Source organism: Panthera tigris, chromosome B4 (assembly GCF_018350195.1).
Source record: "Panthera tigris isolate Pti1 chromosome B4, P.tigris_Pti1_mat1.1, whole genome shotgun sequence".
Lineage (NCBI taxonomy): Eukaryota > Metazoa > Chordata > Mammalia > Carnivora > Felidae > Panthera > Panthera tigris.
The window spans coordinates 51,033,746-51,046,358 of record NC_056666.1 but is presented as its reverse complement, the minus strand read 5'-3'; the positions used below and the strand labels follow the sequence as shown (position 1 = coordinate 51,046,358).

Here is a 12,613-nt window from a genome sequence, read left to right as displayed (position 1 = left end):
TTTCCTTATAGATATGGAAAGTTCACATTCCCTGCACTTCCATATATGGGAGTGGCCATGCTTCATGTATCAGACCAATATGATCACTTATAATGATGAACACACAAGGAGCTCTCAGCAGTAAGGACCAAAGCTCAGAATCATTAGCCACCTCTTATTCATGATTACAAATCACAGAAAGAAGAGAGACCTTAAGAAAAAAAAAAAGTATGTTGGATAGATTTTGTTTGAAGTTTCTCCCCCACTGCTGAGCTAATCACTAGTCATACAGGAAACACAAACTTGAAGTATTTTAAGGAAACATGACACAATGCAGAGACAGGTGTAAGGTATCAAGTTAATAATATACACCAATGACTGTTTTCGGACAATGGACAGGAAAATGAATACACATAATGAATATAATAATGGCAATGCTCCATCCCTTTCCTTTATGATCATGTTTGGTGGAGAATGGCTTGAAATTGCTATTATGTAAGCTGGGAGAAAAGTGCTTTGAGAGTACTGGATACAAAATAAAAGCACCAGAGGTTTTATGAATCCGAGCAGGTTAGAGAAAGAGAAGACTATTAAAATGTGTGATCCTAGAAGAAAATTGTTTCTATAATTGACAAGCTACTCATCAACCAATACTTTACATGAATACTTTTTTTTTCTTGCCATACATATTTTAATCTCATAGTCTGACACTTACCTGTAGGGTCACTGGGGATGGCTGGCTTATATCCCATACTCCTGGAGCTATCATTTCTATGGGAGGCTCACTCTGTAATGTCATGCTGAATAGCATAGACCCGAGAATGGACTTGCTACAAAAGACAACACATACAGACATACAGGAGTCACTTCATAAGGGAAGTTTTTATAACCTATAAATATTTTCTTTTGAAATGTAAACATAACCAGCTATTTTAGTGGCTTCATTCAGTAGCTAGAAAGGAATACAATATTCTATAAGCCTAGAAACTGATTAGTAGTTAATTTCTAATATACCACATGCATGGCTATGTTCACAGATAGCTACATTTATTTTCCACATGAGAAAACTGTTTCCAAAATAGTTTCTGACAGGTAGAGTTTTTCCTTAATTTCCAACAATATTGATTATAAGATAAGACTAAGAATCTTAGATTTATATTCTTGGAGTTATGAGTGCCTCAAGTCAATGAAGACATCAACTCTTCAGAACATTTTTTGCTCCACAAAATGACTAAATTCCTTGGGCATCATTAAAGGTATGAGCTCTAAATTTATAGAAAGAAAAGATTTAAATTAGCATATGATCTGAAGATTCAAAATAGTTGTAATTCACAGAGGAAATGCTTCTAAATAGAAAGATTTTTCATAGTCTGAATGTTTAAAAATAGGTTGTATTAACATTGTAAATGAGAGTGAATACAAGAAGCCTTTAGACAGGAAGAATTCATGGATGGTTTTAACAGCTTCAGTAACATCCAAATCCATAGATCCATATAGGAATTAAAAGAGAATCTACATGTGATTATATATATGAATTAGATTATTGATAAAATGTTCCAATTGATCAGGGAGGACAGTCTTTGACTTTAACATACCAAAATAAAAATGTCAGCAAGTCAACAAAAATTAAATTTAAGTTTATAAAGAACTTTAAGGCATCAAGTGAGTCTTTTGAAAACAGTATAGAGTGGGGAGGAGCTAAAATGGCAGAGTAGTAGGAAGACCCTAGGCTTGCCTCATCCCTTGAACACAGTTAGATAAATGTCAAATCATTATGAATACCTAAGAAATCGAACTAAGGAAAGCAGAAAAAAACTTTACAAATAGAAGGAGACAGGAGGACACACTGTGGAAGGTAGGAGGTGTGGAGACATGGTTTTGGGAGAAACAGATCACAGGTGCTGTAGAGAGGAGAGAGCCCTAGTTGTGGAGACATGGGGAGAGAGAAGAGCACATAGGGGATCACACAAGGAAAACACTTTCCCAAAGCCACTGGGTGGGAAAACAAGAGGGGCTGATTTTCATGAGTATTTGCAACCAGTGGCACTCAAAGACTAGAGTTTTAGAGGTCCATGACATGGATGGTGTAAAGCCTTGAGGGTACTGCAGCATTACTGTAGAGTGGGCAGGCAGGTAACCCAGAGGCAGAGGGTTCAATCTGTGGATCACCTCAAATGTACTGGGAGAGACAGTTTACCCCTTCTTAGAGTGTATCTGAGAGAGGTGGCATTGCCTGTCTGGGGACAAAAGGAGCCAGCAGGCACCAATTCCCTCTCCCTCCCCTCAGCATAGGTGCAGAGACACTTGTTGAAGGCAGCTAACTCAGACACTGGCTGCTTAGTGTGTTTTGCTCCAAATTCTACACTTCTGAGCTCTTGTGCAAGTGCCTTTCTGGGTCAAACCCATACCAATCCCAGTGCAGTGAGATTGTCCCCCAGAAGACCAGCACAGATCCCTGACACACTAGCTCCCTAAAGTTTGGAATTTTAAAACTCAGTCGGGACAGAGCAAAAAGTCCACTGCACTTGTCCAGGCAGGCACTAACTTGAAGACAGATAATGTGAAAATAGCGGTCTGAAAAACACCTATAACACACAAAGGGAAGTATCTGCTCTTTTGGGAGGGCTTTCCCAGCAACAGCAAGCCTGAATTGCTCTCTCCAGGGACAAAGGAGTGGGCTGGTGCCCTTTCCCTTCCTTTCCCCCAGCATAAACTAACTTTAGTAAACAGCACAGGGCCAACACTAGCTGCCTAACCTGTATACGCCAACTCCCACCTCCCTGAGCTCTGCTGGTACTGCTTTTCTAGAGAAAGTGTGCCTGAGAACCAGCATGGCGGGTCCCTCTGCCAGAAGACCAGTGCAACCCCCCTGCATGCACCCCATCTACTGACCATAGAGTTCTGCAAAGCATGAGCTCTAGTGGAAATAGATTCAGGTCTTTTTTAACAGGCAGGTCAGAGCATACCTAGGTAAAACTCACCACACTCTGGCCAAGGTACAAACACTCCCCACTACAGACAAGGAGAAACCCTGCAGAGGACTGACCTGAGGGAGAGCAGCCATAACACAGGGGCAGAGTATGTGCAGCATACACCAAAGACACTTCCTGAAGTGCCAGGTCCTGAACATTATATGACCTCTTCTTCTTCATAAAGCTATTACTCTCAGAGGCAGGAAACATTATAGGCTTTCCTAACACAGAAGAATACAAAGATCTAAACAAAATGCCAAGGTAAGGAATTCATCCCAAAGGAAAGAACAAGAAAAGGTCATGGCCAGGGATCTAATTGAAACTGATATAAGTAATATGCCTGATCCAGAATTTAAAGCAAACAATCATAAGAATACTATCTGGACTTGAAAAGGCACCAAGGAGTTCCTTACTACAAAGATAAAATAACTTAAAAACAATCAAGCCAAAACGAAAAATTCAGTAACTGAGATTTGAAATCAACTGGAGCAGTGACCACAAAAATGGAAGAAGCAAGGAATTGAATAAGTGACAGAGCAAATAGAATTATTGAAAACAATGAGGTTGATCAAAAGAGGGAAACAAAAATCTTGGACATGAAAGTAGACTTAGAGAACTCAGTGATGCCATAAAGCATAATAACATTCGTATCATAGGAGTACCAGAAGACAAAGAGGGAAAAGGGGGCAGAAGGTTTACTTGAGGAACTAATAGCTGAGAAACTTCCCTAATCTGGGGAAGGAAACAAACTTCCAAATACAAGAAGCACAGAGAGTTCCCATAAAAATCAACAAAAGCAGGCCAACACCAAGACACATAGTAGTTAAATTTGCCAAATACAGTGGTAAAGAAAAATCTTAAAAGCAGCAAAATAAAAGAATTCATAGGGAAGACAAATAAGGTTAGTAGCAGCTCTCTCCACAGAGACTTGGCAGGCCAGAAGGCAGTGGCATAGTATATTCATCATGCTGAATGCAAAACCCAACAACCAAAAATATTCTATCCAGTAAGGCTATCTATCATTTAGAATAGAAGCACAGAAAGAGTTTCCCAGACAAACAAAAACTAAAGGAGTTTGTGTTCATGAAACCAGTCCTGCCAGAAGTATAGGAGACTCTTTGAGTAGGAAAAAGAAACAGAAAATCTCTAGAAACAATGACAAAATAAGCATTAAAATGGCATTATATTCATATCTATCAGTAATTACTCTGAATGTAAATGGACTAAATGTTCCAAACAAAAGACCCAGGTGTGTCAGAATGGATAAAAAAAAAAAAAAACAAGACTCATCTATATGCTGCCTACAAGAGACTCATTTTAGACCTAAAGACACCTGTAGATTCAAAGTAATGGAATGGAGAAATATTTTTTATGCAAATAGATGTCAAAAGAAAGCCAGAGCAGAAATAATTTTGTGCGACAAAATACATTTAAAAAAATTTTTAACGTTTATTTATATTGAGAGACAGAAAGAGACAGAAAATGAGCAGGGAGGGGCTGAGAGACAAGAAGACACAGAATCTGAAGCAGGCTCCAGGCTCTGAGCTGTCAGCACAGGGCCCAACGTGGGGCTTGAACTCACAAACTGAGATCATGACCTGAGCTAAAGGCGGATGCCCAACTGACTGAGCCACCCAGGCATCTGTGGCAAAATACATTTTAAAACCAAAAACTATAACAAGAGATGAGGAGAGCACTGTATCATAATAAAGGGGTACGTCAAACAAGACAATCTAGCAATTGAAAATATTTATGCCCCCAACTTGAAACACCCAAATATATAAAACAATTAATAACAAAAAGAAACTCTTTGACAATAATACAATAATAGTAGGGGACTTTAACACTCCACTGACATCAATGGACAGATCATCTAAGCAGAAAATCAACAAGGAAACAATGGCGGCACTGAATGATACACTGGACCAGATGGACTTAAACAGATACATTCAAAATATTTTATGAGCAAAATAAAAGCAGCATAATACATATTCTTTTCAAGTGCACATGGGACATTCTCCAGAATAGATCACATATTGAGTCTCAAATAAATCCTCAACAAGTACAAAAAGATTGAGATCATACTATGCACATTTTCTGACTACAACTCTATGAAACCTGAAATCAGCCATAAGAAAAAGCTTTGGAAAGACTACACATACATGGAGGTTAAAGAACATCCTATTAAAGAATGAATGGATCAACCAGGAAATTAAAAAAGAAATTAAAAAAAAATACATGGAAACTGGGGCACCTGGGTTGCTCAGTTGGTTAAGCATCTGACTCTTGATTTCAGTTCAGATCATCATCTCACAATTCATGAGTTCGAGCCCTACATCAGGCTACACACTGACAGCATGGAGCCTGCTTAGGATTCTCTCTATCCCTTTCTCTATACTCCTTTCCTGTTTATGTTCTCTCTGTGTCACAATAAATAAATAAACTTTATTTAATAAATAAATAAACAACCAACACCACAAAATACAATTATAATAGAATATTATGAAAAATTATATGCCAAAAAATTGGGCAATCTGGGCAAGATATGGATAAATTCCTAGAAACATATAGACACAAAAATTGAAACAGGAAGAAATAGAAAACTTTAACAAACCCATAGCCAGTAAAGAAATTGAATCAGTAACCAAAAATCTCCAAAATAACTAAAATCCAGGGCCAAATGGCTTCACAGGGAATTCTACCAAACATTTAAAGAATTCATACATATTCTTCTCAAACTATCCAAAAAAATTGAAATAAAAGGAAAACTCCAAAATCATTCTACAAGGCCAGCATTACCCTGATTTCCAAAACCAAACAAAAACTCCACTAAAAAAGAGAACTATAGGCCAATATCCCTGATGAACATGGATGCAAAAATTCTTAACAAGATACTAGCAAATCAAATTCAACAATACATTAATAGAATCATTCACCACGACCAAGTGGGATTTTTCTCTGGGTTGCAAGGGTGGTTCAATATTTGCAAATCAATCAGCATGATACACCAAATTAATAAAAGAAAAGATAAGAAACATGATCTTCTCAATAGATGCAGAAAAAGCATTTGACCAAATACAGCATACATTCTTAATAAAAACCTCAACAAAGTAGGGATAAGAGGGAACATACCTCAACATCTTAATCACCATATACAAAAGACCCACAGCTAATGTCAACTTCAATGGGGAAAAACTGAGAGCTTTTCCTCTGCAGTCAGAAAGAAGACAGGGATGTTGACTCCCACTGGAAGTCCTAACTTCAGCAATCAAGGCAATCAAATTGGCAAGGAAGAAGTAAAACTTTCACTATTTGCAGAAGACATGATACTCTATGTAGAAAACCTGAAAGACTCGACCCCAAAATTGCTAGAATTGATACACAAATTCAGTAAAGTCACAGAATACAAATTCAACATACAGAAATCTGTTGCATTTCTATATGCCAACAATGAAGAAGCAGAAAGAGAAATCAAGGAATCAATAACATTTACAACTGCACCCAAAACTGTAAGATACCTAGGAATAAACCTAACCAGAGAGGTAAAAGATCTGTACTCTGAAAACTATAAAACACTGATGAAAGAAATTGAAGATGACATGCAGAAATAGAAAAACATTCCTTGCTCATGGATTGGAAGAGCAAATATTGTTAAAGTGACTATAAGGACCAAAGCAACCTACACATTTAATGCAATCCCTATCAAAATACCACTAGCATTTTCACAGAGCTAGAACAACCCTAAACTTGGTATTGAACCCTAAAAGACCCCAAGTAGCCAAAGCAATCTTGAGATAGAAAAGCAGAGCTGGAGGCATCATGATTCCATACTTCAAGATATATTACAAAGCTGTAGTCATGAAGATAATATGGTACTGGCACAAAAACAGACACATAGATCAGTGGAATAGAATAGAGAACCCAGAAATGGACCCACAATTACATGATCAACTAGTCTTCAACAAAGTAGAAAAGAATATCCAATGGAAAAAAGACAGTCTCTTCAACAAATGGTATTATGAAAACTGGACTGCAAGAAGCAGAAGACTAAAACTGGACCACTTTCTTACACCATACATAAAAATAAATTCAAAATTGATGAAAAGCCTAAATGTGAGACAGGAAACAATCATAATTCTGAAGGAGAACACAGCGGGAGCAACTTCTTACTAGGTACATCTCCTGAGGCAAGGTAAACAAAAGCAAAAATGAACTATTGGGACTTCAAGATAAAAAGTTTCTGTAAAATGTTGGAAATAATCAACAAAACTAAAAGGCAACATTTGGAATGGGACAAGATATTGGCACATGATATATCTGATAAAGAGTATCCAAAATCTATAAAGAACTTATCAAATTCCTCATCCAAAAAACAAATAATCCAGTTAAGAAATGGGCAGAAGACATAGACAGTGTTCTGAAGAAGACATATAGATGGCTAAGAGATACATTAAAAGATGCTCAACATCACTCATCATCACAAATCAAAACTACAATGACTTATCACCTCACATCTGTCAGAATGGCTAAAATTAACAGCATAGGAAACAACATGTTGGCAAGGATGCCAACCCTGGGGAACCCTCTTATACTGTTGATGGAAATGCAAACTGGTGCAGCCGCTGTGGAAAACAGCATGGAGGTTCCTCATGAAGTTAAAAATAGAACTACCTTATGATCCAGCAATTGCATTGCTAGCTATTTACCCAAGGAATACAAAAAATACTGATTTGAAGGGATACATGCACCTCTATGTTTATAGCAGCAATATCAACAATAGCCAAATTATAAAAAGAGTCCAAATGTCCATCGACTAAATGGACATAAAAGAAGTGACATATATATATATATACATACATACATATATGCACCACACACAATGGAATATATCTGAGCCATAAAAAATATGAAATCTTGCCATTTGCAACAATGTGGGTGGAGCTAGTGAATATTATGCTAACTGAAATAGGTAAGTCAGAGAAAGACAAATACTATACGATTTCACTCATATGTGGAATTTAAGAAACAAAACAAATGAACATGGTGGGAAGAGAGAGGCAAACCATAAAACAGACTCTTAACTATACAGAAACTGAGGGTTGCGGGAGGAGAGGTGGGCAGGCCAATGGGTTAAATGAGTGATGGGTATTAAGGAGGGCACTTTGAGATGAGCACTGGGTGTTGTATGTGAGTGATGAATCACTAAATTCTACTCCTGAAAGTAATATTACACTGTAATTTAACTAACTGGAATTTAAATAAAAAGTTGAAACTAAAAAGAAAAAAATGAAAAACTATATAATTTCATTTTTCCCTTTACACAAACTATGCAAAATATGAAGGAAAAATCCAACAACTAAAGCTTTCTTTAAACCTTTAGCTTTCTGAGTCCTGCTTTTTTATTTTCCATGTCTAAAGATATTATTAGAAAGTGTCTGTCTAAGGGAGTATAATTTGTAAACATTACTAGACAGATATTTTTATATGACCCAAGACTATTCTAGGATGAATTTTGAATTTTCTTTATCCCTTTGTTCCATCCCTCCTCAGCTGGAGAAAGAAACTTGTTTTTTTGGTAGAATAATGAAGAGGGGATGGTATAGTCAGCTTAATGCTATAATTATTTGAAAATTATTAATATCACTTTTCATTATAGAGTATATAACCTTCCCCCAAATTTTCTGAAGCATCCATCTGCCTAGAAAAAGTTCTGGATTAGCTTCAGGCAGAATGCAAGAGGAAGGAGCATGTCTAACACCAAACCTGGAGGGCACAGATGTTAATGTTTTCCATAGCATTTATAGAAAACATTCTGTCCATGCTTAAGGATTAACAGGAATGAGGAAAGAGGATGTGGCATATTGGGTGGAGATTTCCACCACTTTCTAGCAATTTGAGATTATGGGAAGCAGAAGACGGAGAAAGAGGAAGTAGAATGAGTATGGCTGACCTAGGTGTCCTAATTTCCCCCTCTTCTGCCTTTGCAAGGCAGATGTGGAGGAATGTTAGATGAATGAGCACAGCAAAATGTTGAAGACAGAGCGTGCTCCTCTAACACTCTGTGTTTCAAATCCTGGAGGAAAACCACATCTTGAGCCACTCCTGTACCTACTTGTGTTATGATTAAACTTTGGGCCCCATGGTAAGGACACAGAAGAAGCTCCTGAGTTTAACTTTATTGGGCCTTCTTTGTTTTTTGTGTAGAAGGGATGAGATGTAGTAACAGCTAAAAATATCTAGGTGAAGAGTCCCCAAAAAGGGATCATGTGGTGGGAATAAAGTGTGTTTGTAATAATGGCACCTGACTGAACTATTCAAGCTGGGGTCAACTGGGAACTCTATGGTACCTAAGAGAGACCAAGTAATTCAGGGAGTGCTAGTAAACCCTAGCCAAGCTAGAACAGCCACAATCATGAGCTATACTAGCTGTAACAAGCAGTTACCAGCTTAAAACGTGCATTTGATTTGGATATCAAAAGTCACCAAGACAAAGAATCTGTTCCCTTCTGATCCCGTGTATCCGGACACCCTATTAGAAAGAGAATGAGGGTGTCAGGAAGCTGTCTGAGTGACTGAATGTTTTATCCAAATGAGACTGTTTATTTCTAAAATAACTATTTAAATTACTGAATTGACTAATATTTTGTCATTGTTGTAAAGTTTTTTCTCATTAGTTACAGGGTGGGAACTCATGAGGAAAAGTGTGATTTATTAATTGCATTTTTCTTCACATCTAAGTTATACAGTGAATTATACTTATGACCTTACTATATTTATATATCCTGGGTATACCTCACTTTGCAAATATAACTGATCTAAGCTGAATCCTACAGTGGATGAAGGGACTCAAGAATAACTGTTACTATCTGTCATTATTCTCCTTGGATGAAGTCTGGATGAACAGCTGCCATGGCCTTAACCCTGAGGCATATTGTGCAGAATGAAGTCAGAACACTTAATTCAAGTATGTGCATGAAGAGACATCAAGCAATAGAGAGCATAGTGAGAATAAACTTCTAGCTGTCCAAGTGAGGCTAATATAACACATACTTCAAGGAAATTCATGGGGGAAAGGATGTTTGGCACCATTCTTTGAGCTCTCTTGTGTTTGATATTAGCTAATTCACTTTCTGATAATAGATTACATATAATATCTTTTGAGGTATTGCAAACATGGCAAATAAATTCCCATAGACTTCTGTAAATAGAAAATATGAGGATGATGAAGACCATTAGTGGAATTAAAATGCGAAGAGAATGCATCTAAGAGTGATGGTGGTCTCATAAAGAAAAGAAAATGGAAACATTTAACACCCAGGCCAGTGGGGACCACAGTCATTTTTATAGTACTACTGTTAAAAGGTTTATTAAGTGAATTAAAATTAAGCATACAAAAAAAAAAAAACATTATGAAGATAGAAGATGGGAAACAGCTTATTTTGAGAAAAGAACACCAGAGGTTATCAAGACATTTGCACCCTATCTTCATTAACTAGCCTGAAATAGCTTAACTTCTTTGAACTTCTTTGATAAAATCTGTGGTTTTTCAAAGTAGTTTTTCCCCCCTGTGGCTTGATGGTTGGAGGTGGACTTTAGAAAGGTGGTGAGGAGATGGCAACTAGGTTGGATTCCAGGATTTTAAATTTCCCCTCTCACTCCTCACCCAACAACACATACATGGACTGGTCATCACTCTTATACTCTGAGGTTTTGAATAAGATGCCATTAGAAAAAGGGCCACAGTGCTAAATATAACATTTCAAAATATTTTTTTCTGGAATACCCTTAAGGATATGTTTTATTTCAAAATTGTATAAATTCTTATGCTTAGAAAAACCAACCCCAAATCCATGGCACTGGGAGAACAGATGGGCTGGTTTACCCTCTCTGTGTCCCTGTTTCCTCTAGCTGTGAAATCAAAGGTTGAAATAAAATAATTATTGTCACTTTTAGCTATAGGATTCTATGTGCATCCATGGCCTGGCATTCTGGAACCAAGAATAGAAAAAACTCCAGATCTGAGCAGCCAGCCTGTTCATAGGATCTGATGTTATAAAACTCTTTGGGATTCTGCCAATCCTAGGTCTAATAGGTTTCATATCCCAAAGCAGACCACAGGCAAAGCTGAGGCAGGAGCTTCTTGTATGTTGGTGAGAATGTCACAGTGCATTCACGGAGCAAGGTGTGACACCTAAGGGCAGGAAGGGAGGCAGTTTAAGGTAGTAAAACCTGTGAAGAGAAGTCAGCCCTGCCTTCTTGTTCTTGTTCAATTCTTAAGTAGACTGGTGACCTATAAAAAGTCCCTTAACCTTCCTTTATCATAGAGATCTTCATCTGTAAACGAGGTATTTGGACTATTTGAACACTGAGGGCCTCTCTTGGACAGGAAGAACAGACAATAGGGAATTCTTATCCACAACTTTTTTATATTTGATTTTGAGGATATATCTGAAATGATAAGACACAGTGGGGTCAGAGTTGTCTACTCAAGCAAAAATCTAAGGAAATCAAGTTGTTTTGAAATTAAGATTTATTTTGGCTCTCTTTCGAAAATCGAAAAAAATCCTAATTTTTCTGGGCTTTAATACACCTGAAAAGCTTTGAGAATACTGATGCCTGAGCCCCAGTGCAGACCAATTAAATCAGAATATTTGGGTGCACTTGGTTTTTGGATTTATTTTAAAATCTCCCCAGGAGATTCTATTGTTCAATCAGTGTGGAGGATTTCTGTGTTGAAGGAGTTGACCACAATTTAGAAATGCTAAGTAGCTACCCCAAATTTGTTTTGAATTTAAGTAGGGAAGGTAGCTCACAGAAATTGTTGAGGTGAGAAAAACACTTTCTTATTGCAGTGTGGAAGCATTGTGAATATAAATGTAATGGAAGTTCTGTCTGCAAAAGAAAGGACTATAAAACTTCTGTGGACAAAATTTTACCTTTGTACTTTGGTTATTTTTTATAGACCTGAAGGTGAATTTGTGTGCTTCAAAATGTTAAAATTTATTTTTATTTGTAGACAGTCCTGATGCAGCCATAACTGATATATCTGAGTTAAATCACCATGGGTTCTTTTGAAAACCACTTCTGGAAACCACAAAGAGGCAGGAAGCTTTTAATTCTGCATATTTTCAGATTGTGGGTAGGTTGGAAAAAATAAAGATATAAGTGCTCAATACAACTCCACATGGCTAGCTATGGGCAATTCAAACTGTAATAAGTGACAGATTCAATATGAAATGTTTATGGGCCGGGGTCATTCTGTGAAAGAAAATGAAATTAAGTGGCCTATTTGCTGTACTCTGGAAATATGTGCATCGAATAAATTGGGTTAGAATCTCTGTCACTCAGAGCAATGAACACCGTGGGAGTCATCACATTTCCCCAATTGCCCCACATGATGGATTGTTGATGTCTTGAAAAGATCTGGATTTCTTCAAATTGTTTAGCATAGAAGAGAAGCAGATTTTCTGACTTTCATGAGAAATGATCTTTCAGAAATTTATTTACAAATGCTTATCAAAGTGCTCTTTGAAGTAAGTTTTGTTTTCTGATGTGATGTCTCATCATCCACAATTTCAACACTTTCCCTTAGGAAAACACCACCAATATCAGTCCCAGATGGCATTAGTTAAAGATGAGCATTTACAAAAAATGTTTACTAA

At 37.1% G+C, this 12,613-nt stretch overlaps 1 protein-coding gene across 7 annotated transcripts in view; it reads right to left on the bottom strand.

Moving 5' to 3' along the window:
* Nucleotides 1-12,613, bottom strand: part of PIK3C2G (phosphatidylinositol-4-phosphate 3-kinase catalytic subunit type 2 gamma) — a 352,007-nt gene that overhangs the window by 231,361 nt on the left and 108,033 nt on the right. For all 7 annotated transcript variants that reach the window (XM_042991840.1, XM_042991839.1, XM_007072860.3 and 4 more), the window contains one exon: nt 695-809. In XM_042991840.1, the coding sequence (XP_042847774.1) occupies nt 695-809 (115 nt within the window). The remainder of the gene's footprint in view (nt 1-694; nt 810-12,613) is intronic.